The 24,897-nt window shown below is 31.8% G+C and overlaps 2 protein-coding genes across 3 annotated transcripts; both read left to right on the forward strand.

Moving 5' to 3' along the window:
* Window positions 1-1,190: 1,190 nt before the first annotated feature.
* On the forward strand, window positions 1,191-6,793 carry LOC130804801 (uncharacterized). 2 transcript variants are annotated; one of them, XM_057669403.1, is made up of 15 exons: window positions 1,192-1,757; window positions 2,667-3,048; window positions 3,128-3,232; window positions 3,332-3,394; window positions 3,467-3,914; window positions 4,041-4,081; window positions 4,184-4,252; window positions 4,333-4,433; window positions 4,645-4,723; window positions 4,825-4,923; window positions 5,019-5,087; window positions 5,249-5,298; window positions 5,947-6,028; window positions 6,166-6,260; window positions 6,384-6,793. In XM_057669403.1, exons 1-15 carry the CDS (start codon window positions 1,495-1,497, stop codon window positions 6,490-6,492), a joined length of 2,055 nt encoding a protein of 684 aa, XP_057525386.1. In that variant the 5' UTR covers window positions 1,192-1,494; the 3' UTR covers window positions 6,493-6,793. The 2 variants fall into 2 exon arrangements, 1 of the variants encoding a protein (XP_057525386.1); XR_009040060.1 differs by lacking the exon at window positions 6,384-6,793 and having other exon boundaries at window positions 1,191-1,757; window positions 5,249-5,645; window positions 6,166-6,222.
* Window positions 6,794-17,222: 10,429 nt separating this feature from the next.
* On the forward strand, window positions 17,223-24,386 carry LOC130804802 (protein IQ-DOMAIN 22). The gene is made up of 4 exons (XM_057669404.1): window positions 17,223-17,775; window positions 22,170-22,373; window positions 23,164-23,241; window positions 23,328-24,386. Exons 1-4 carry the CDS (start codon window positions 17,341-17,343, stop codon window positions 24,123-24,125), a joined length of 1,515 nt encoding a protein of 504 aa, XP_057525387.1. The 5' UTR covers window positions 17,223-17,340; the 3' UTR covers window positions 24,126-24,386.
* The last annotated feature ends 511 nt before the right edge of the window (window positions 24,387-24,897 follow it).

The following is a 24,897-nucleotide window of genomic DNA, read 5'->3' on the forward strand; positions in this document are numbered from 1 at the left end:
AACTATTGGGATTATGAACTTTAACCACATCTATCTTTAAGAATAAATATTTTTTATTCTGATAAGCTTGCAACATGAAATTTCTAAACAAGCAAATTTGGTCTCTAATCAATAATCATAAATTTGTTTGACATGTATTAAAATACTTCATCAATAAGTAGTCAATAAATTTCTCCAAATTTTAATGTTGTCAATGATGGATCCTTAAAAAAGCTTTAAATTCTTCCGGATCCTAAAGCAAATAGGAGTGATGGATAATGACTGTTGTCCTCTTTGTGAAGTGCATTTAGAAATAAGCTGCCCATCTCTTCTTCAAATGTCTTTTTAGCCTTTGATGTGTAGACGTTATCAAGGCTTGGACAAGTGTTAAGCTCAACCCCATATCTCACATGGACCTTAGAAAATGCAAACTCTCCAAGGTTCGGAAACAATTGGTAAGTGCAATCTATGCATCCATTGTATATCTCATTTGGAATTGTAGGAATGAGGCTATTTGGAAAGGTTATGTTCGATCTCTTGAATTTTGTAGTTGCCAAAGTCAAGACCGACACCAGAGACAAATTCATCACGTTGAGCCCAGAGAAGAAGGATGACAAAATCGAAAACTTGTTATATATTTATTGACTAGTGTTAGATGAGCAGCATGTTCCTGTTCAGATTGTTTGTTCTTGAAGGCTTTTTTATTTTTAGTTTTTCTTTATATAGCTTTTGATAGTTGTTATCTTTTACTGATAGGTCTGCTCCTTTGTTTACATGAAAAGTGGGCCAATAAAACCCCTGGGGTGGTTGTCACTTAAGTTTTGGTTTTGAACCCTTTTTTTAGTAAATAAGGAAAATTTTATTTGCCAAAAAAACATCTTTAGTACATCCTTGGTCTCTTAATGTTTGTCTATAAGGCAAAAATAAATAAAAATTAGAACGAAGAATTTTGTAAAGTCTAGGACACGAAATCGACGCCTCCAACTATTCCTATCACATTAGGTCCTTAAAGAGGTGCAACTCACACCAGTCAATTTTTAATTGCTCCTCCCATATGTTCTTTACAGGTTTAATTTAACTTCTTTTACCCTTTAAATTTATTTTTACCATTTTCACGAATATACTAAACAAAAAAAGTCAACACACACGAAAAAAAATTGATTATTCTTTACCAGAAATTGAAAATCTATATTAACCCCTTTGTCTTCAATACTTCAATAATGTTCAAACACAAAAAAGATAGAATTACAAATCTTTCTTCTCACGTTGCTTGCTTCACTCGTCCAAATGGCACGTCTTTCCCCACATTCAAGACATTAATTATTACCAAGTACAAAGTACAACTTCAACCAACAAAATTGTTTTTGCTGTTCACCCAACAAGCAATTTATATTAAAAATTAATATTTTTTTAAAAAAGTCGAAAATCGGAAAATTAAAGGTGGATTGGATGGCTTCATTATGCCTAACATTTTGGAACCAACTCAACGACCAACGGCAATAATTCTCCGGCTAAATGGGTCCCCAAGATTCGGATTCGGGTTTACTTCAATTCATGGCCAATCGATGCTCCGAATTGGAAGCGGGTCAAGCAAGCCTGAAAGCCCAACTGGACAAGCTTGCTCGTAGTCGTAGAGATGGTCGAGAAGTGACGTCAACTTCCGGTGATATGACGCTTCCGGGCAACTTCAAGAATGGTAATCCTTACAGTCACGTGCTTCAATCAATTAACCATTCTGTTCACGTGACTCGTCCTTCTTCTGGAGAGATCATTTACTGGTATTATGAATTTATTATTGACCCTTTTCAATTTAATGGACAACTTTTTTTTTTTGTTGGTTTATTATTATTTTTACTTGGATAGTAAATTGGTAATAGAATAGTTACTTAAATTATGATTTTTTTTTGAATAAAAGATTATGATTTATTATATCCCAAAAGATGGGAAATTTAATGGATAAATTATAATTTGTGATTTTATAGGATTTATTTGAAATAGAAGTCATTATTAGTAATTTCCAGATTTGGTTAGGTTGAGAAGTTGGGTAGTTTCTATTTTTGGAGATATAAACTTGTAAAGATATACCCAACTCAAAAGTACTTCTAATTGTTTTGAAAATTATGTTCCATTATTGAAGCATGAGCTGGATTATATGATACAATATGTAAAAATAATTAAGGCTTTGACATTGTTGGATTAGAGGTAAAAAATTATGTTCTTTGATATTTACATGCTTGTATGTTTACAAATTAAGAGTACTGGTTTTATAATACCTTATCATCAGATATGACTAGTTTTGCTCAGGTGTTCGACATAAGCTTTTGGGATAAAGGGCTATGAAGCTTTGGCGTTATTGATGTGTGATGAATTTACGAGTATAATTATTTGACAATAGGTGAGGATTTGAGAATGTTGAACATGTTCGACTGCACATGCTCCAAAAAATTAGAGGTCTCAATATTAATTTACATAGTATATACTAAGTGTTTAAAGATACAAAGTTGTTATAAATGTATCATTATTGCGGCCTTCAAAAAATTTGTCAATTTTTGCTCCGTCTCTGTTTGACAAAGCGTCATGATCACTGAAATTATTCCAACTTTTTACATGTACAAGTCTAGTAGTCTAATGCAGTTTTGTTTACTGTTAGAAAGGTTATATATGGACCTGTTATACATGTGCCACAGGAATTATGCTGCTGAGAAGCTTTATGGATGGAAGGACTACGAAGCGATAGGGCGATGTTATAAAGATATTCTTATTGAAGAAGAATATGTGCCATACATTAACAATATCAGGGAAAAGTTGTGCTATGGCCAACCATGGACAGGCCAGTTCCCTTTTAAGAAAAGATCTGGTGAGATTTTTATGGCGCTTGTGAGCGAGACCCCATTATATGAGGACGGGGAGCTTGCTGGTATTATCACTGTTTCCAGTGATGCTGTGGTATATAATCACATAAACTCAAACCAGTCTAGGGTACCGCGGAATGACATGAAAAGGATTCAGTGGCAACAAAGGCCACAGATTGCGTTGGTGCCCCACATGGCTTCTTCTATTTCGGATCTGGTGCTTATATGTTACTGTAACATGCCTTCTTTGATTAATTTGCTCCGGTTTCTGAAAAGGTGATTGTTTGATTGATCAGGCCTCGAGGGTAATAGGGAAAATGCGCAAAGAGGACGCTTCAAAGGATGGAGAAGCATTTGTTTCTGACTCTAATGATGTGAATCGAGATAATCAAGAAACCGATGTATGCTAATTTATCTGTGAATTCTCTTTGGATATAATGATTTTACTGGAAATATATATAACCATTTTCCAAGATTGAAAAGGTGTTTCTTGCTTGCAGACTAAGAATACAAGTGAAGGGAAAAGCTCTCAGGAATTTGTGATTACTCAACCTGTAAAAGCGGTATTTTTCTGCCCTCATTTACCATTTGATTGACTAGGTTTATGCCGACTTATTTGTTCTAAATGAATGCAGGCAGCAAAGCTATTGGAGAAATTCCGAAAGAAGAGTTCTGGAAACAATGCTGAAAGTATCAATGGTAGCCCTGTACAAAATGGACTAGGGAAAAAACCCATTAATGAGACATGTTCTACCAGAGGTGTAAAAGATATCAGATTAGATGATGCTGAAAACAGGTCACTTGAAGTGTGTTGTGAATGTTCTAATGAGCCCAATCTACCAACCTCCTTGCTGACATTAGGCTTGAATGTGAATGAAGATGCAGACCTCGAGTTGGAAAAGTATGGTGGTGCAGAAATAAAGGGTGTTGTCGAACAACAAGCGGGAGCTTTATCGAATTCAGGATATAACCTATCTGGAAGTTATGGTAGCTCCTCAAGCAAAGGTGACAGTGAGTCGAGTTCAATGGTGGATTGTGATATTCAGTGGGAGGACTTAAAGTTGGGTGAGGAAATTGGTCAAGGTAACTGAATCTTAAGTTCATAGTTGACAGTGACACAATTATTTATGATTATGAGGCAGAAATGCTGCTTCCAATAGGTTTGTGTTTCAATTTACATTGGTAGTCACTTGCAGTTCGGTTTTTCAGGTTCTTATGCTATTGTATATCATGGACTTTGGAATGGATCAGTAAGTTTTGTTTCAGTCTAAAATGTCAAACTATTTGACAAGTAGAAAAAAAGATTAGTGTTGTAGTAAAAAAAATCTAATTTCTTACCCGTGCCATATTAGGATGTTGCTATCAAAGTGTACTTCGGAAAAGATTATAATGAGGGAACTTTACTGGGTTACAAACAGGAGGTGAGTATAACCAAGATCTTAGCCTTTCATGAAGTTTTAGTAGAAACGAGATATCAATTTCGAAAGGTATGAAACTGCAGATTTGTGTAATGAGAAAATTGAGGCATCCAAATGTCTTGCTGTTCATGGGCGCATGTTATTCACAAGAAAGGCTTGCCATTGTCACCGAATTTCTTCCAAGGTAATACTGAATGTTACATTATGTAGATATCTTCCGGTCTGTCTTCTTATCACTCATTTTTTTTCTCATGAATCATACTCGAGATATAGTAAGGGTTGAAATTCTTGCTCTCGAGCTGGTATTGACACAAATAGTATCTTCATGATGCTTCTTTTATAAAGAAACAAGGTCCAAAGCATGCGACTGAATTAAAATCTGTTTGCTTTGACAGGGGAAGCCTGTTTAAGATACTTCACAGGAACAACCACGTGCTGGATCAAAGACGGCGGTTGAGGATGGCCCTTGATGTCGTATGGTTTCACTCAGAAAAAAAAAACATTATTTTTTCTCGTCTACGCTTAGTTAAGCTTAAGGTGCATGTCTCACACATTGTATGTCTGCACTGCTGCAGGCCAGGGGCATGAACTATTTGCATCGTAGAAATCCTCCTATAGTTCATAGGGACTTGAAATCTTCGAACTTGTTGGTTGACAAGAACTGGAATGTGAAGGTATTGCTCACCGAAAATCACCCTTTTCCCATTGTATTTGTGAAGAATTAGGATGTTGGAATTCGAAAGGGCCTCACACTAAGGTTGTTAATTAGGTTGGTGACTTTGGGTTATCAAAGTTGAAGAATTCAACCTTCTTGACTGCAAAATCCGAAGTTGGAACTGTAAGTTACTCCCCTCAGTCGAACTTTTTAAGTTCAATTTTCAATGTCTGCTATGAAAATCGACTGAAAGTTTGGTCTAGGTGGTCATAATTTGCAGCTATTCCTTTTGGTTAACACATTTAAATTTTATTTTTCTTAATTCCTCTACACTAATCATGCAGCCCCAATGGATGGCGCCAGAAGTTCTGCGAAATGACCCCTCAAATGAAAAGTATATAGTTTTCTTAAAATTGTGAAGTATTATTTTCATTCTTTAGTTCAAGTAGAGATCGTTCTGAAATGGAGTACTCTAAACACTATGTATGTTTAATATCTTCTTCGTGACATAGATCGTTATAATTAGTTTGTTCCTTCATACATCACCTATAAAACTCTTTTATGATTTAGCTACATGTAATTCTAATGTTTGGTGAGCTATCTTGGCGTTTGTCTCGAGCTGATCGAGGGACTTTTTGGCCGCATCCTACTTTACGGGTACAAGTTGCCGCCTTCCATCCCTCCCAGGAGCCTGAGCATAGCGGGATACACATGGTACAATGATGATGATTCTAATGTTTGGTGAGCCGTCTCTTTAAGCAATGTATCTTTCATTGATACATTGTATACTAAAACACTAGCATACATACACCAGTCACCGAGTCTCTGAACCATTAGCTTGATGAACTAAAGCCCCCACTTCTCGTCCAATTTAGGGCTCAAGCCCACCAGTCCTATGTTTGGGAGTTGAAACAAAACCATTATTCATTGAATTTAGTGTGGATAAAGAATCGACTGCATTTTCCGTAGTTGCTCTTATCTTTCTTGGCAAACACTTATCCGGTCTCTGCTAAAACGGTTAACTTCCTATTTGATTGAACAGGTCGGATGTGTTCAGTTTTGGTGTCATCTTATGGGAACTGGTAACCGTGAAAATCCCTTGGGATAATCTAAATGCTTTGCAGGTTCATGCTCTCTTCTATTTTCTTCCCTATTGTTTTCCTCTCATTATGAATAGAGAATACCAACGCAATCGTCATTTTAAAGTACGATCAAAAAAAGGAACTTACTTTCTATCGCTATTTTCTTTTCATTTGGAAAGGTTGTTGGAGTTGTAGGATTCATGGATAGACGGTTGGACCTACCCGAAGGCCTTGATCCACGCATTTCATCAATCATAAAAGAATGTTGGCAAAGGTTGATATTCTGTATCTTTCCTTTTGTTCTTGCTTTCGCCTTTCATCATTTAAAAAGTCTTGAAAACCGTAAGTAGCATAAGAGCTGACAGCTGATATGTTCTATGCAACAATCTGCGCGCAGCAAGACAGAACTCCGCCCTTCATTTGAAGACATTATTCGAAGAATGTCCGGTATACTTCAAACTACTCCTGCATCAGCAACCCCTCCTGCTCGAAAGAGCGTTTCTTAACAATGGTAGATAGAAATACATGACATGTTACTGGGTGGTTGCATAGAGCGGGAGAAGAAAATAATCTATCAACGTCTGTCTAATTTGTGCAGCTGAAAGTTGATGTACTCTTGGCTGCTGTAAGTGGTGCATTATGTTGTATACTTTTCCGTCCGTTTGAATTTGCTACATAACAGAATTGAATGTATATAGTGGTTAGTGTGCTTAACATAACAACATTAGTGCTGTCTGCTGTGTGTTATCAGATATAGAATACAGAGATATTACATGTTATTTAGAAGTATTTTTTGGGACTACAAAATAAGTGCTTGTTATACAGAAAAAATAGCTAACTGTTGGTTATAAACTAACCCCTATGAGTTTTACGTGCAAGCTTTTGCCTTGTTTAGCTGTCATTATGGTATTGAAAAACATTCCTAGGTAAAGAGTAGGGGTATTCTATGGGTTGGATAGGGGCCGGACCACGCTTAAATAAATATAGGCAGGGTTAGATACGAGCCTATTCGTTTTTGATCTTTATTGAGCCTTTTTATAGCCCGTTTTATTTTAATTATAGTATATCCTATTTTTAGCTTGGCCCATTTTCAACCGGGCCTTACAAAGCCTTTTAAGAAATGGGCCGAATAAGGGCTCAAAATGGAGACTCGACCCGTTGAACACTCCTAATAAGGAGGATAGATATAGATTCTCGGAGGACTTTAAAAGAGTGCAAGAAAGACTGAAGATAACCTAAAGGGCAAAAGTGAAATAGTTTTAGCCTTACAAGTGGAGGGAAATTCACGTCGAAAATCAATAATACTAATCCATTTATTTATGTAGTCAACACGAATCTTTTACTATTAAGACTTTTATTAAAACCTTACACAAGTAAATTCTGAAACAATAATGTTAAAGGCATTCATTTCAAGCTGTGAGATTAACTATAAAGTTAAAACTAATTAACTATGAAAAGATTGTCCATAAGAAAGATTTCCTTTGTATTAATATTCACTTTTGTTATCGAAATTATATTCAGTCTAGTACTATTTCTTGTATTTAATCTCTCTAAGTTTCAATATTTTACTTTTGCCGATATGTAACAATAATTTTTTAAATTTAGAATTTTTAAAATTTTTCTTGAATTTGGTATTTGTCATTATACTAATGGTTCACTTGGTTGTTGACTTGTACTAAAAAATGGTAATAAGTAATAACAATGTTTTATAGAGTAAAGTTTCATAAAATGTAGTAGAAGTAATATGTATCATGTCATTTTAATTATAATTAAACTTTGTGAAGAAACAAAAATTACATTAATTTTTCATTATCATTCCCACAATTTAATATCGACCATTAAACAGATCATTACTATTAGCATTTAATCAGGAAATAAGATGTTACGTCAACCGGGATTATGCCTTTCCCTTCAATGCCTTAATTATTTCCGGATAAGACAGATGATCAAGCTTAAAGAATAGGGTAATAACAGTGATCTATAAAGTAATCAATTCAATAATTACACTTAAAGAGTACTAAGAGCGCCCACAATTTGTGTCTCTTAGTCTCTTTTAGAACATGTTCTTTTCAATTTATTTTTTTTACTTATTACTTATTCTTATTGGAATTAGATTAGATCAATCAGATCAAATCAGAATTATTCACATTAGATCAGAAAGTTTCAGATCAGATCAAACCAGACCAGATCAGACCAAATCAGATCACATCAGATCAGACCAGACCAGACCAGATCAGACCATACCATTATTATTATTATTATTGTTATTGTTATTGTTATTGTTATTGTTATTTATTGTTATTGTTATTGTTATTATTATTATTATTATTATTATTATTATTATTATTATTATTATTATTATTATTATTATTATTACTACTATTACTATTACTATTATTATTATTATTATTATTATTATTATTATTATTATTATTATTAGGGAAATTTGCAAAGAAACACCTTTTAAAACCACTTTTTTATAAAGAAACACCTTTTATAATTTTTTTTGTACAAAACACCTTTTAAGAGACTTTTTTTAAAAAAAAACACCTTAAATCAGTTTCCGGTGACTTTTGTCAACTTTCCGGCGTTGACTATGCCAGTTAACGCCGGAAAGTTGACCAAAGTCACCGGAAACTGATTTAAGGTGTTTTTTTTTAAAAAAAGTCTCTTAAAAGGTTTTTTTTTACAAAAAAAATTATAAAAGTTGTTTCTTTACAAAAAAAAGGTTTTAAAAGGTGTTTCTTTGCAAATTTCCCTAATTATTATTATTATTAATTTTTTTAAAAATTTTTTTTAATTTTTTTTTATATAATAATAAAAATAAATTTTTTTAAAAAAAAATAATATTAATAATAAAAATAAAAATAAAAATAAAAACAAAAATTTTAAAAAAAGTTAAAAAAAAATTTAAAAAAATTAATAATAATAATAAATATTATTATTCTTATTTTTTTTAAAAAAATATTTTTTTAATTTAATTTTTATTTTTAATTTTATTATTATTATTATTATTTTTAATTATTATTATTGTTATTTTATATTTTTTTATACTTTTTATTTTTTTTATTATTATTAAATTTTTTTAACTTTTTTTAAAATTTTTGTTTTTATTTTTATTTTTATTTTTATTATTAATATTATTTTTTTAAAAAAAATTTATTTTTATTATTATATAAAAAAAATAAAAAAAATTTTAAGAAAATTAATAATAATAATAATAAGGGAAATTTGCAAAGAAACACCTTTTAAAACCCTTTTTTTGTAAAGAAACACCTTTTATAATTTTTTTTGTAAAAAAACACCTTTTAAGAGACTTTTTTTTAAAAAAAACACCTTAAATCAGTTTCCGGTGACTTTGGTCAACTTTCCGGCGTTGACTGGCATAGTCAACGCCGGAAAGTTGACCAAAGTCACCGGAAACTGATTTAAGGTGTTTTTTTTAAAAAAAAAGTCTCTTAAAAGGTGTTTTTTTACAAAAAAAATTATAAAAGGTGTTTCTTTGCAAAAAAGGGGGTTTTAAAAGGTGTTTTTTTGCAAATTTTCCTTATTATTATTATTAATAATGTAATCTAACGTACAACTATCTAAACCTTGGTGAGCAAAGTATATGGCTCCCAAAGAGAGACTCTCATGGAGTGAGCAAGATACCAAAAAATTCTTGGAAATTTGTATCCAATTAAAAGCAGGATGAAGTGGACGCAAAACAAATTGGACAAAAATTGTTCAAGGTTAAAATGTAGAAACTGGGAAAAATTTTAGTGATAAACAAGCTAGAAATAATTATGATGACTTGAAAGCACAATTTAAAATATGGAATAAGATGGAATTGAAGTGGACAGGTCTTTCATTTGATCCCGAGAGTGGATGTCCACAAGTTGACCAAGATGATAGATGGGCTGGATTTGTGGAGTACATGAATGCTTGTTGATATAATTAATTTAGGTGTTTATGAGGTAGTTATATTATTTTATTTGTGTAAACAGAAACATAAAGGCATACCTTTTAGGTTCTTGAAGAAGCCTTTAGCTAATTTGGCATTGCTACGTAGTCTTTATAGTGGATCTTTTGCAACTAGCAAATATAGTTATTCCCCTGGATGTGAGAGTGGTGAATCACTATTAGGGGAAGGTGATGGAAATGATACTGAAGAAACTGGTGATAGTGATGATTGTTTTGAAACAAAATTAGGAGAGGGAATGTGTGACTCTGGTCATGAAGAGAGTAAAAGTCCACCCACAACCACGTCAAAGAGAAAACGTAAGAATGTAGGGAGTACAAGTAGCTCTGAAAAAGCTAAGACTGATATTGAGACTTGTTTAAAGATACTCAAAATGTCCATTTTATCTGGGTCGCCATCTCTTGAAGTTTCCAAACACTCTCAAGTTGCTACAGCTCTAAATTATCTTAAGGAAGTCAAAGAAAAGGGTGAAGAGTGTTTTTAAATGTATGCAATTCCTACGTGAAGGAGACAATGGTGACTATTTTCTAGCATTGTCATCAAACCAACAAAAACTTATGTTCTTGAAGACGGCTTTTGATATTAATCAACCTGAAGTAGAATGGTGACTATTTTATAGCATCTAAATTTAGTTTTAGTAACTTTTGTATTAATCTAGTACTAGTACTTAGTAATACTATCATATGGCTCCATAAAGCTTGATATTAACATAGTTGGAGCAACTTTTGTATTAATCGTGTACTTAGTGATGCTATTTTATCATATGGCTCTATAAAATATATATTGATCTTGTTCTTAGTGATACTGTTTATATTATTTTCACAATTTTATGTTTAATATTTATTAAATATATGTTGCTGCATTGCTATTACACTGTAGGATGGACATTATTCGAGTTCGAACATGTACCATGATCATTGCACTAGAGGAGTTAAAGAGACTACTCACTCCACTCGAACGACGACCTTTGAGAGTCGGGGGAGAACCGTGTTGCGATTACATACATAGATTATTGAATATTCATCCTGATTTATGTAGGGAACAATTAAGATTGGATAGAGAAATATTTATTAAACTAGTCCATTACGTAGAGAATAAAGGGTGGCTATCAGATGGTAGATACATCTCAGTCGCTGAGCAAATTGGAATTGCCTTATATATATTGGCTAAAGGGGCTTCATACCGCACAACAGCCGGTAAGTTTCAGCATGATCTAGCGACAATTAGCAAATACTTTAGAAAAGTATTACAAGCGTTCATTATGTTATCCATAGAGATTATTAAACCTTTTCAAGACTTGAATGATGTTCCAGATAACATAGCGAACGACTCAAAATATTGGCCATTTTTCTAGGTACCTTGATTGCTTACTAGTAGCTATAAATTTTTATTCTTATTATCATTTTAATACATTAATATTTTTATTTAGCATTGTGTTGGAGCCTTGGACGGGACCCTTATTGAAGCAACTATATCAGATGAGAATGATTTACCTTTCAGAGGACGCAAAAGGAATAAAACATGGAATGTTTTGGCTTCCTGTTCGTTTGATAGACTTTTCACATTTGTCAATGTTGGGTTCGAAGGTAGTGCCCACGACATAACAATACGGAGTCATAGTTTGTTTGAACCAAAATTTATGTTTCCACATCCACCTCCAGGTATTATATAACAATTTCATATTCATATATTCCATGTTTAAATATTATTTGTAAATGTCTAAATATTGTTATAAATTTAGGAAAATACTATTTGGTCGATTCCGGATATCCGAACACTCTTGGATACCTCAGTCCAATAAAACATGATGATATTAAATATCATATGCCTCAGTTTCGTGTCGGCCCACCTCCTACAGGGATGCTTGAACATTTTAATTACAAACACTCATCCTTGCGTACGACAATTGAGAGATGCTTTGGAGTGCTAAAAAATCAATGGAAGATATTGAAAAATCTGCCTAGTATGGCAATGAAACATCAGTTGGCTATTATGGTGTCAACATTTACGCTTCATAATTTTATTCGCCTACATCAATTAGGTATCCCAATATCAAGTGGGGTTAACATTGAACCGAGAAGTGATACCAACATGTTTAACACAGAGCGCAAGACTGAAATGGATAGAATCCAACTAAATATAGCCAACGATATTTGGGCATCAATTCAAAGAGAAGCAGAAACATCGTAGTATTTGATGTTTAATTTGTAGAATGTAACATATATTATTATTTAGATGGAGAAACTATGTAGTAAGTTTTTTCAAACATTCTAAAAAAAATCTTGGAACAAAAGTAGTTATTTATTTTCTTTGGTTTTATGAAGCTGATGATGATGATGATGTTGATATTAATATAAAAATAAGAATTAATAATAATGATAATAATAATTTAATAATAATAATAATAATAATAGTAGTAGTAGTAGTAGTAATAATAATAATAATAATAATAATAATAATAATAATAATAATAATAACAACAATAATAACAATAATAATAATAATAAAACTAAAAATAAATAGGAAATAATAATAATAATAATAATAATAATAATAATAATAATAATAATAATAATAATAATAATAATAATAATAATAATAATACCTTAACTACTATTATTCATCATTAATAAAAAAATTACAATAACAAACCCAATGAAACCAAATCAAATCAGACTAGACCAGATCAGACCAGACCAGATAAGATCAGACCAGACCAGACCAAATCAAATCTAATCAGACCAGCTCAGATTAGAAAGATTCAGATCAGATCCGACTGAATCAGACCAAATCAAATCAAATTAAATCAGATAAGATCAGACCATAATAAATTCAGATCAGATCCAATCAGATCAGACGAAGAGAATATACTCTTAGTTTCGCAAAACAAATGGAAGGTAATGGCCTAATGGGTGTGGCACACTATTGTGGGAAACTACTACAAATAAGTGCAAGCTCATTAAAAGAGTTAGATGCCTAATATTTCAAAATAAAAATTACCTAAAATAATTTAATTTTTGCATAATTTTCCTATAATAATTTCATTTATTGATTACCATGAATAATTTTAATTTTTAGGGTAATAGAGTAAACTTGAGTAACCCAATGACCTACTATAACAGGTAATTCACCAAAAAAGTAAACTGAAAATTTATATTAAATTAGAGCAAAATTTTGAAGATTTACATAAAAAATTCTCAATAATAAAAAAATCAGCATTTTTTTTCAACAGTTTTTAATATTCTTTTCAATATTTTATTTTAATTTTTTTTTAATAAAAAATAAAACTTGTTATAGTAAGTCATCAGGTTACCGAGTTTACTTTACGAAAATGCGTTTCAAAGTTGAGATTATTCATGGTTAATCAATAAGTGGAATCATTATAGGGAACTCATAAAAAATTTAGATTATTCTAGGTAATTTTTCCTATTTCAAATCATTTAAAATTATGAAACATATAGGACAATATAATTAGTTTTCAAGATCATTTCCAATTTAATTATCTCTCAATTACTCGTTTGCAGTGGCATATTTAAAATATTAATATAAGATGGGTTGAATACTAATCTTTATATGTATTCACTTAATTAGATTATTATTTTTAACAAAAAATCATAATATTTTTTTGGATATTAGTGTGCTATGAACAACCTTAAGAAAATAATTTTCAAAGTATTAACAATATCACATGTTCCAAAACTTTTCTTAAGGTTACGCATCCATCTTCTTACTTTTTTCTCTCACCGTAAAGATCGTGAATTTATCACCATTCTAAACTTAATTGAAAATAAGAAATAATTTGGAAAATTTTATGTGATAATTTTGAGATTTTGGTTTGATTTTCGATTTTTCCATGTGGTAGCTAAAACTTTTAAAAAATTTACGCGGTAACCCTGAGGTTTACCAAATTGTTCCATCGTAACCTTTTTGCACATAAAACATTAGAGAAAAACGTTAGCAAACGTTAATTTCGAAGCTTTGAGGCTGTTGTACGCCTATTTATGTGACTGACTATTTCAAATGAGATCAGTATCAACTGTTTACCCAAAATATAAACCCTAACTCTACCATTTTTGGATTTGGGGGAAAAATATGATTTGGATGAAAAATGGTCGAGTTGGGGTTTTATATTTTGGGGGAAAAGGTTAAAATTAATGGCATTTGAAATGGTAAGTCGCATAAATTGGCGTACAACAGACTTAAAGCTTAACAATTAACGTTTGCTAACGTTTTTATGTGCAAAAAAGTCAAGGTGGAACAATTACGTACACCTCAAGGTTACCGCGTGAATTTTTTTAAAGTTTTGGTTATCACGTGAAAAAACCAAAAAAACCCAAAATTACAGTGTTTCCACGTGAAAAATTCCAAATAATATTATGGTCGAGGTTTTCAAGTGTAATTATTTTTGAGTACTGTACTTCCTTAGCTAGAATGAATCTTTTATATGCTATTTTTGACACTTAAAAATCATTATTTAAGATTAAATTTTTAAACCGAAATTAAACTACCTTTTTATTATACTTTCATTATAAAGATCATATGTTTTTTAATAATACATAAATATTTCTTACAATATTACATCAATGGAACGAGAGGGGAGTATTATTATTCTAATAAGTTGAGTTAATTTAAGCATAACTTTAAAATACATTTACTCATGTTTGTTGATTGTTAAAAAGGGCGATCGAAAGAAGAAAATGAACAAAACCCTACTACCTACAGAAATATAGCAAGAATCCAAGCCTAATATTAGGCCATGATTAGTCTCGTCTTGTCTAGCATAGAAGTTGACAAATTAATTTAAGTGCAAGAAAATTATACCCCATGTCTCTATAGAAAATTTTAAGCCCATTATTTGTAAAATAACTATAAAAAGATAAAATAATTTCTTCTAATTTGTTTTAGTTATTATTTTTTTTATTTGGTAGGTTTATCTTTATTGTTTCATTTTTATTTTAAGATATATATTTTTGGGTGGTCTTTTTATTTTCTTAATATTAAATATATCTAATGTTCGTATATGAGTTTACTATTTTTAACGGTCCTCTCATTTTCTTAATATTAAAAATATCTAATATTATACATAAATCTACTATTTTAGGTGGTTCTTTTATTTTCTTAATAATTGTACTCAAACCAAAAGCAACAACTAAATTGAATTGAAAAAATTATAATAAAAGTATTAAAAAAACAAAATAAGAAAAAAAAAAACTGCCAAAAGCCCTTTAATAAAATGGGAAAACATAAGGATAATTTGATACATTTTTAAATGACATTCGTCCTTATGTTTCAATTATAAATGAGAAATAAGAATAAAAAAGTGATTAAAAAAAAAGTAAAATAAAAAAGATAAGAAACAGAAGAGTAAAAGTGAAGGGAAAAAGAAGTGGGAATCACGGAGTGTAGTAAGACTTGAAGTTGGGTTGAGACATTCATTTCATTTTGCTCTGTTTCAATACTGTGTTGTAAAAGTGCAGAAAGCAGAATATTAGCTTTTCCTGGATTATATTTATGGGAAAAAGAGTAAAAGTAATCACTGAAAAGTGAAAGCTCTAAACTTTGTTTTGTCATATTGTATTAGTCTGATACTAAATTCAGTAGCATTACACTCCTAGCTATGTTGATGGTTACATAACTCCAATCACTATTTCTTAGGCTTTTTAGGAGTATCGTATGCTCCTCCTACAAGTTATCAGATCAGCTCGCATGTCAATTTTTATTACCGCTACAAAGCTAAGTCTACTACTATACACACAACACTTTACCATTTCCTCAAAGAGACTTACAAATCTCAAAATTTTTATCGTTAATTATATAAAATAGACAAAATAAATATAAATATTAATGAAGTTTCTTCCTTATAAGGATAATATACTAATATTATAAATTATCGTTATTTACTTAGACTACTTTATAAAAAAATAAATTAAATTCTAAAAGCCTTCAAATCGTTTTAATTTGTTTCACTAATTTTGCTTATTTTCGTTTTTTGGTAGTGAATTAGCCTTTTGTTTTTTTGATCTCACCCATAAACTTATATGTTCTTACTTAAATACTTATTATTTAAACAAAAACTTGGACGAGACGGTCTCGTCAATTCAGGCTGGCCCAATTTGCGCGTATAACAACATTTTAATTTTCTGGATATTTATCAATTTTGTACTTAAAGGTATCAATTTTGAAAATTGATACCTTTAAGATCAAAACTAAAAAATGCCCAGAAAATGAAAAAAAATATCCAAGTTATTACACAAGCAAATTGTACCGACCAAAATTAACGATCTTATTATGAGACTGTCTCGTATAAGACAAGTTGTTTTATTTAACCCTATTTTGTCCTTACTCTATAATTCATCAACACTAAGTTTCTAACACTATTCTCAATTCTCATTATCAAAGTAATTATTTTTTTACTACTTATGTCAAATTGAAATATTACACGTATTATGAAATGGAAGTACTATGGTTTGTACACAAGTTTGAAATCTAGGTCATACACTCATACTTGCAAAACCTCATAAGAAAATGCACCATGCTTATGTTTCCTCCACGGACATTCAATCCTGTTTTCTCCGATTGTAGACGCTTCTCCCATGATTGTCGCTTCTTCTTCTCCTAATCGATTATCAAAAAATAGAGGAAGAGTTCATTAATATGATTCTTGATTTTCGCAACAAAAATATCCTAGAGCATGTCACATGTGTGATTAGGGTTTTGTAATCCTAATAAACTAAGCAAAAATCATCTAACTATCTAATATTCCGTTCAAATATAAGGTTTGAGTGAGAGAAAAAAGGGACAATTCATACGCATAAACCCTCCAAAAAAAGAATCAGACAAATATGATTAATTTTATCCTCAAATTATAAAAAATCTATCCATAGAAAAATACTCCTTAGTAGTTGAGGAGGAAGATGGTAATTAGCCGTTAGGGAGTATTAAAAAAATTTTGTAGAACATTTAATAAAAACACGTTCACTATTTTTATTTTTATTAGAGAAATATTTCTTTTATTTTTTTCTTTTTATTTACTTTTTACATAATTTTTAAGTATGTGTTAAAAACATTAATCAAAAACCTTTCTCTTAGTATTTTAAATAGGATGAATTTTAAGGACGGAGTAAATAATAAAAAGGAAAAAAGGTTGAAAAGTCAAGTCCACGTGGGAAGTGGGAAAGGGACATAGAATCGTCACTATCTCTTAGTGGGGAAAGAAGAACAGGGGAACCGGACTAATTAGAATGATTCAAGTACAACTCACTTATTTATTGCCCTTAATTATGCTTTTTCTTCTCTTCTCTATTTCAACTACCTTCCTTCTCTTTCTCCCCTCTCCGACCACTCTCACTCTTTCTCTCTCTAACTTCCTCCCTCTTCAAATGCCCACCCTCTTATGGGCAAAGCATCTAGATGGTTCCGTGGCCTTCTGGGCTTAAAACAACCCGACCCTAACCCGAATAAACCCAAAGATAAACGAAGGTGGAGCTTCGTTAAATCCTACCGAGAAAAATCCTCTACAAAACCACCTCTTCCATCTTCTCACAACTATGAATCAACTGCCACGTCATCTTCCTGCGTGGATGGTGGAGATGATACTAATAAACATGCCATTGCTGTAGCCACCGCCACTGCTGCCGTGGCTGAAGCCGCGGTTGCTACGGCTCAAGCCGCTGCAGCCGTCCTTCATTTGGCTAAGAGTGGAAGGTGTTACAGTAATGGCAATATACCAAATAATAAGAGTGATGTCATCCCGGTGCATGTTAGCAGAGATCAGAGAGAGTTATGGGCTTCTGCTGTCGTCATTCAATCTCATTTTCGCGGTTATTTGGTTAGTTCTCTCTCCATTATCTTCTCACATTATATAATCTTTTAAGATCAAGTATATTATTTTGGGTCGCAATGGTAAAGTATTAAGACATATGGAGTAGTATAGCATGGGTCAAATATTCATGTCCGTATTTATATTGTGTAGCAATATCTTAGGAATACAGTATAGCCAAACGGTGAACAAATTAAATAGAAGTGGTATTTTATGGAAGCACAAATTCTTATATGAAACAGTATTATTATATAATATGCCTTATATTTAAATTAAATAGTCTAATAATAAATTTTTTTTATTTATAGGCTTCTTATTTTCACAAGATGTGTTGATATGAGAATTGATAAAAATATGGCGAATGATGAAGTTGAATTTAAAAATGAGCGTAGGTGAATTTAGTGAAACGGATTACAATAAAAATGATGTCACAATTGGTCATGCCAATATTGTAGAAAAGGTTATTAAGTTGAAGGATGAGGAATTAGGAAAGGGAAATTATAAATTTAGAGATAAGATTAAAAAAAGCAAGACTATGAATTATTAATTACTTATTTAATTTAATAGTCTTATTTAGTTTTTTATATTTCTCGAGTCAATATTTTAATCTTTAATATGTCTCATTGTTATTTAATTAAAAATTATAAAAAGTCGATATTAATAATTTTTTTATTGAGAGGAACCAAATAATATTCTGCATGATTATGTTTTAATTTATAGATTAAGCATATAACACAAATTAATAGTTAACTGAATAGTGTCAAAAAATAAATAAGACTACCAGCTTAAATAGGAGGAGTATTAATTATACATTAAAAAGAAAATAACGTAAAATCAAATAATCAAATAAATATTAAAAATAATGCAAAATGAGAGAATAAAAAACTATTTAATTATACCCTATAAATTATAATATAGCACTGCTCAGCTCCATAATTCCATTTTGGGTGTTAAATGTCGTTGTAGGTGTTTGAGGAGAGACTGAGAGAGCAAACAAGTTAGCCGAAAGTGGGGGAGAGTAATATTGTACTCTTTTGTCCATTAATTTTTTTCCATTTGTTTTTGCATTATATTCGATTTTTATTTATTTTATACTCGTATTTTATTTTTTTTAAATAGGAATATCAAACGCGGGAAATTACTAACCACATTAAATTTTCCCCTCCAAAATCCAAATCCAACAAAAATATAAAAAGAAATAGTGGGTATCCTTAGAAGCAAGGAATAGCATGTGCCTTTAAAAGGGCATGATAGTAGCCTTTTGTTCTTGTGGGGGGTCACTATTAGTGGCTCTAGATTGATTTTGTGCTATCTTTACTAACTATTTAAAGAGACAAAATTAAGAGTGTATTGTTTTGTTCTATATGATTATATTTTTGGAATATCTTATATTTTTCATCCAATTTAATTTGTTTAACTACCAAGAATATGGAGTGAATATGTATTTAGTTATCAGCTCGTTTTGTATGAGATTTATCATTTGACAAATTCATTTATTAGCTTATTTTTTAATTAATCACTTTAAAATTGTTAATATCACCTTAATAAACTTATTATATATAAGTTAGTCGTATAGAAATAGTCTCACCTGGAGACTGTTTCATTTAATTATTTGAGTTTAGTTATTTATTAAGGTGTCAACTTTATAGTGTTGTAAAATCACTATTGAGAATTCTTGCAAATATGGCTTAGTTTTGAATTTTGATAGTAGGTTTTCTACTTTTGATTTTTGGGTTATGGGGGACACAGTTTTTTAATCTTGATTTGTTCAACTAATCAGATTTTATTTTGTTAAAATATTATTAGAGTAGTTTATTGTCTTGCATGATGACAAACCTTTTTGTAATTATCATGTGTTAATAGTGTTGTGTCGGTTAAACTTGTACTAACGGAAACTTGATTGATTACAGAATCTTTTTTCTAATTGTTTGGAGTAAATGTTGTCCACAAGTAGAATAGATTATGTGACCTTAGTTCTTGCTTTATTTCTTTCTCTTGTAGTTTTGTCTTAGGTGGGATACGGGTTCTTTGAAAAAAATTTGTATGGATCCTTTTTCTTTGGGTCTTTAGACTTTGGGAATATGGTTGATCTCGATTTAACGTGAGTTGCAGGTGATTTTCAAAAAAAATGTAGAACAGAAAATTATGAAACAAAATGCGAGTCAAACATGATTAATTAATAAGATATGGGGCAATTCATTCATAAAAAGACTTTCATATTTTGAGATCTATTTTGTCTTTTTTGCTATTTTTATCGTCTATAATGTGTATTGGGGCATTTGTTTTCACTTGCGGCCTATTCTTGAGCTTATGGTCTCTAGCCACAACTTTTTATTTTCTTTGATTAGGGTATAGCAATCGACGACTTTAGATCCTGATCTTAACTTTATAAGCGTAATATCATCCAAATAAGTGGTTATAAAGATTAAGACCGCTAATTCTAATTTAAAATGACATTATCAATAGCAAATTCAGATGAAGGAAACCATGAGAAGGAAGGAGTGACAAAGTACATATCATAAGCAAATAAGTTGACATTGACAATGTAGCTAGGAAGTACATGTACAAAACATTGTGTAGCTAGGGCCTAGGAGTATTAATAGGAGTCCTATTCAAAGTGGGTGGAACAGGAGCGGGTTTCATTGTTTGATAATGCCAATACGCGGGAATGGCAACAATACAGCTCATGGGTGGTACTCGAACCAATTACCTTCTATCACTACCATTAGCTTTCTACCTATGCCTAAGGCCATTAGCCTTCTTTTCAAATAGATTTGATAATTTTATATTTATATGAATTTTTAATTGAATTTGACTTTGACTCGACGTTAAAATGAATTTAAAATTATGTAAAAATCAATATGGATACAAAAACTTAATTTAAAACTTAATCGATCCACTCGAATAAACATCTATAAATAAAGCTAGAAACATATAGCCTATTATGTACTCTTAGTGCTTTGATTGAAAATCTTTTGGAGCTCAAGCTCTAATTGTGACCGTTGTCGATCGATAAGGAACTTCTACATACATACTCAAAACAAAAACACTTGATTTATTTAGGGGATTCAAAGAGACCATAGACACTATTCAAATTTGGATTAAAACTTGCCCAACCTATTAGAATGTCACTGTCTCGACAAGTTTGAATGTGGGGCTTTAAGATTGCATATTATTGGATTTGGTCAAATCCAAATTTTGCATGATTGTCGTTGAGTAAATGGCCACTCCATTAATGTTATCATTGCCGTCTTAGGGTATGCTTACATTAAGCCATTTGGCTTCGAGTAGACGTAGACCTACATCTCATTAATATTTCGGGAGTCTTGTCACTTAAAATTGTCAAAATTGGGTCATCTAATGTTGCTAATTTAATTTTAGTGTATGGTCCACTTTTTTTAACTCTGCATATTATTCAAATAGATCATCAAGTTGATTTTGGTTTATATGTTTCATGTCGATTTGAAATCGGATTTTTGTATTCATTTTGGTTTTTACATTATTATAAAAACGTTTTTAAAGTCGGGTCAAATTTGATTTCATTATAAAGTCTGGTAAATATATGATCATTAAATCTATTTTGAATATCTTTACTAATTTTAATTTTCGTCAACGTGATAAATTACAGTGTAGGGATTAGTTGTCGTTACCAATACAAATATAAAACATATCCTAGGTCTAGGGGGTGTGACAGCCTATAAATATATATTTTGAGACTTTAATAACTTTTGAATTTTTATTTTTGTTGAAATGGCCCGTTAGCTTACGTTAGGCAAATAGAAATGATTTGGGTAACTTATTGAGAAATATGAGATTCTTGAATCTTGGGCAGATCTCGTGCTTTTGCGCCTCAGTAGATCTGTGCTCTGAAGCATTAGTTGAATTGTCTTTGTCTTTCTTGAATAGTATTATGCTTCTGTCCTTTCCCTTATTTTCAGGGTAACTGTTCATAATAATACTTATTTTGGCTCTTATACATTTCATTTCATTTTGTGTATTTTCTTTTGGGCGTTAAACTAAATTACTAGGAATCGAAATACACTTGGTTGGACTAAACGAAACTAATTTTTGTGTATAATTGTTAATCATAAAAATGAAAACAAGATCGAAGATAACTTGATGGATCAGGGTGCAAATAAATATAAAACATATAGAATTGCAAATTTAGATGGTTAAAAATTAGATAAATGGAGATTAAGAATATATGTGTATAACCATTGAAATTGATTAATTGGTTCATGTAGTCGATCTTAAACTATTGAGACTAAAAACTTTGACATTTTTGTCGTTAATGGAAGTAGTGATTTTTGAATGAGCGAACATTATGTAAAACTGCTTCTCATTTAATGGGTTCCGACTTCCGAAGTAGTGAATGTATATTTGTTGTGCTAAACATTATGCAGGCTAGAAGAGCGTTGCGAGCACTGAAAGGATTGGTAAAGCTACAGGCACTTGTTAGGGGCCATATTTTGAGAAGGAAAACTGCAGAAACAATGCGTTGCATGCAAGCTATGCTGCGGGCTCAGGCACGAGCCAGGTCGGTTCGTGCCTATATCCCCGAATCACCTTATTCATCTACTAGCAAATCTTGCCCAATACTACACCCTGTAAGCATTCATATCTACAACTTTTTATCTGTTCAAATTAGAATTTCTAGGAAGGTTCTTTGTTGTTTCTTTTGTGAAATGTCAAAGAAATACTTGAGTCTTATGATCATTTACCAGGGGTATTTAAAACAGATTTGACGAATTTATATTCACCTAACCTTGTAATCGAATTCGATTTGACCCGATTTAAATATATAGATTTAAAATTACGTAAAAACCAATATGGTCATAAGGCCCAATTTTAAACCCATAAACATATGATCTGAAATCGATCCTTAACATATTTTCAACTCTTTTCTTCATTTAGTGAATGATTGATTGACCTCTGGAAAAGAAGATTCAGTTATCTGGTAGGGTCCTCCAGAAAAGTGAAGTGGTAGTTGGAGTGATATTTTCAATCATATAGAGCTAGGAATAGTGGTTGACTTGGTCAATCTTCTTTATACTAGCTGTTTTTGTTTACCATTTGGTCTGCATTCTGCAGGTTTAGTTTGACTATTCCCTGACTCACTGTTCACCAAAATTTTAAGTGTGTTTTGTAAAATGTTGTCTGATATTTGGTTTATAATCAATCGGAAACAGCTTTTTTGTTTGTGTAGATTCGAACTTTTGATAACCGCGTAGTAGAGATCATAGTGTTAAAATGTGGAAACTTTTACGATCGAGGTAATGAAATGGTGATGGAGTAATAGGATTGTAGTTCAATGTTTGAATCATTATCGACAAGTCCTATTTTCTTGCTACATCACAATCCTACTTGTGTTCTTATGTACTTGAATTGTGTCTATAGGGTCCTCCAACGCCCGAGAAATTCGAGCAATTTGTACATGTTAAAGCCGTTAAGCAGGATCAGTCACCCAAGATTAAGGTGTGAATGGCTTTGATTCATCCATTATTCATTTAGTCGGAGTAATTAACTTTCATCGACTTAAAATGTCTTTGTTTTTACGTCAGAGGAACAGTTCTAAATCAAGTAGTCGCATGAACTCTAGCTGCCAGGACAGACCAAACATTGGCTCATCGTGTTCAGACCCTCGAATGGACGACCCATCATGGAATCAACGTGATACGCCTTCCACGAGAACATGTCATACCGATGAAGATCGAGCTGACAGAATTGTTGAGATAGACCTGGGAAAACCCCATCAGACATTCCGAAGGAGAAGTCTCTTTGAATCCTCGCACTCGGCTGTATTGCAAACATTATCAGACCAATTAAGCCACAGCTATACCACATCAAAGGACTCCACGAATCATCAAACCATCGCAAGTCCCGCATCATGTGAAGTAAGCCAAACCTTAAAACCGCTCTGGCTCCCACACGAGATCATGGACAATGCCAACTCATATTGCACGGCAGAGAACAGCCCACAGTACTGCTCGGTTACTTCTCAAGGAGGAAGTAGCTCGAGGAGAGGCCCGTTTACTCCTACCAAGAGTGATGGATGTAGAAGCTTACATAGTGGTTACTCCGACTGTCCTAGCTACATGGCTTATACGGAGTCAGCTAAGGCCAAAATGAGGTCTCTAAGCGCGCCAAAGCAAAGGCCTCAGTATGAAAGAACCAGTTCAACCAAAAGGTATTCGGTTCATGGGTTTGGTGAGCATCATCCGAGAGCAAACTCACATAGGGTATCGGCTATGCACGCTAGTTTTGCTAACAAGGCATATCCTGGGTCAGGGCGATTGGATCGACTTGGAATGCCGGTGAAGGATAATACAATAGTTTACTACAGTGGGTATCTTAACTAGAGGAAGCTTATTTTTCTTCAAGATCTAATTAGTCTAACTTATGTAACGCCTTAGGAGTAACTCCATTTTATTTTAAACTTTTGCTAGATCACCAACAAACATATACTATTATGTATTCATATGGCTAACTTCAGGATTTGCTATTTTTCTCACTTTTCTTTAATCCAAGGGAATCAAGTGTTTTTAGCATTGTTGAGCCTGTAATGCTCACTCCATGTCTCCAAATACCAAATTCTATCGAAATTAAGATAATATGTTTGTTAAGTTAGTCTTAATTCGTTGTTAATGCGAACATATAATTAAGAAATACAAGGTGCATACATTTTGTAAGATAAAAGAGATACCATCTCAGAACTATATGACAATGGAAGGATGAGTTTAATAATTTATAAATTGTGCACATTATCTTTAATTCATCAATGTGGGACAAAGTATCCCAACGCTTCCTTCACATACGAACCTCGTAAAGTTCACATGTGGGCTTAATGTAATTAATAAGGGCATGGACATCATGTTCGAACATACCATTTTAATCGAACCTTCGGCTCTAATACCATTTTAAGTTAAGCTGAATTTATTGTCAATGTCAGCATTAACCAGGAAATATAAGGTGCGCAAATTTCATAAACCAAGGGATAGCATCCCAAAACCATATAACAAAGAAAGAAAGGATTTCGATAACTTAAAATGTGCATACCATTTTTAATCCAATGATGTGAGATAAACTATCCCGATAATATTTTATCTTAAATGAGAGATCGATGAAATTTAA

This window comes from Amaranthus tricolor, chromosome 17 (assembly GCF_026212465.1).
Source record: "Amaranthus tricolor cultivar Red isolate AtriRed21 chromosome 17, ASM2621246v1, whole genome shotgun sequence".
Lineage (NCBI taxonomy): Eukaryota > Viridiplantae > Streptophyta > Magnoliopsida > Caryophyllales > Amaranthaceae > Amaranthus > Amaranthus tricolor.

Bases quoted from the DNA above. Each gene is read 5' to 3' on its own strand.
- LOC130804802 (XM_057669404.1), top strand. From the start codon at position 17,341: ATGGGCAAAGCATCTAGATGGTTCCGTGGCCTTCTGGGCTTAAAACAA. The intron at 22,374-23,163 runs GTAAGCATTCAT...TTGTGTCTATAG, and splicing joins CTTGCCCAATACTACACCCT to GGTCCTCCAACGCCCGAGAA. The intron at 23,242-23,327 runs GTGTGAATGGCT...TTTTTACGTCAG, and splicing joins ATCAGTCACCCAAGATTAAG to AGGAACAGTTCTAAATCAAG.
- LOC130804801 (XM_057669403.1), top strand. From the start codon at position 1,495: ATGGGTCCCCAAGATTCGGATTCGGGTTTACTTCAATTCATGGCCAAT. The intron at 3,049-3,127 runs GTGCTTATATGT...TTGATTGATCAG, and splicing joins CTTCTTCTATTTCGGATCTG to GCCTCGAGGGTAATAGGGAA. The intron at 4,253-4,332 runs GTGAGTATAACC...ATGAAACTGCAG, and splicing joins TACTGGGTTACAAACAGGAG to ATTTGTGTAATGAGAAAATT.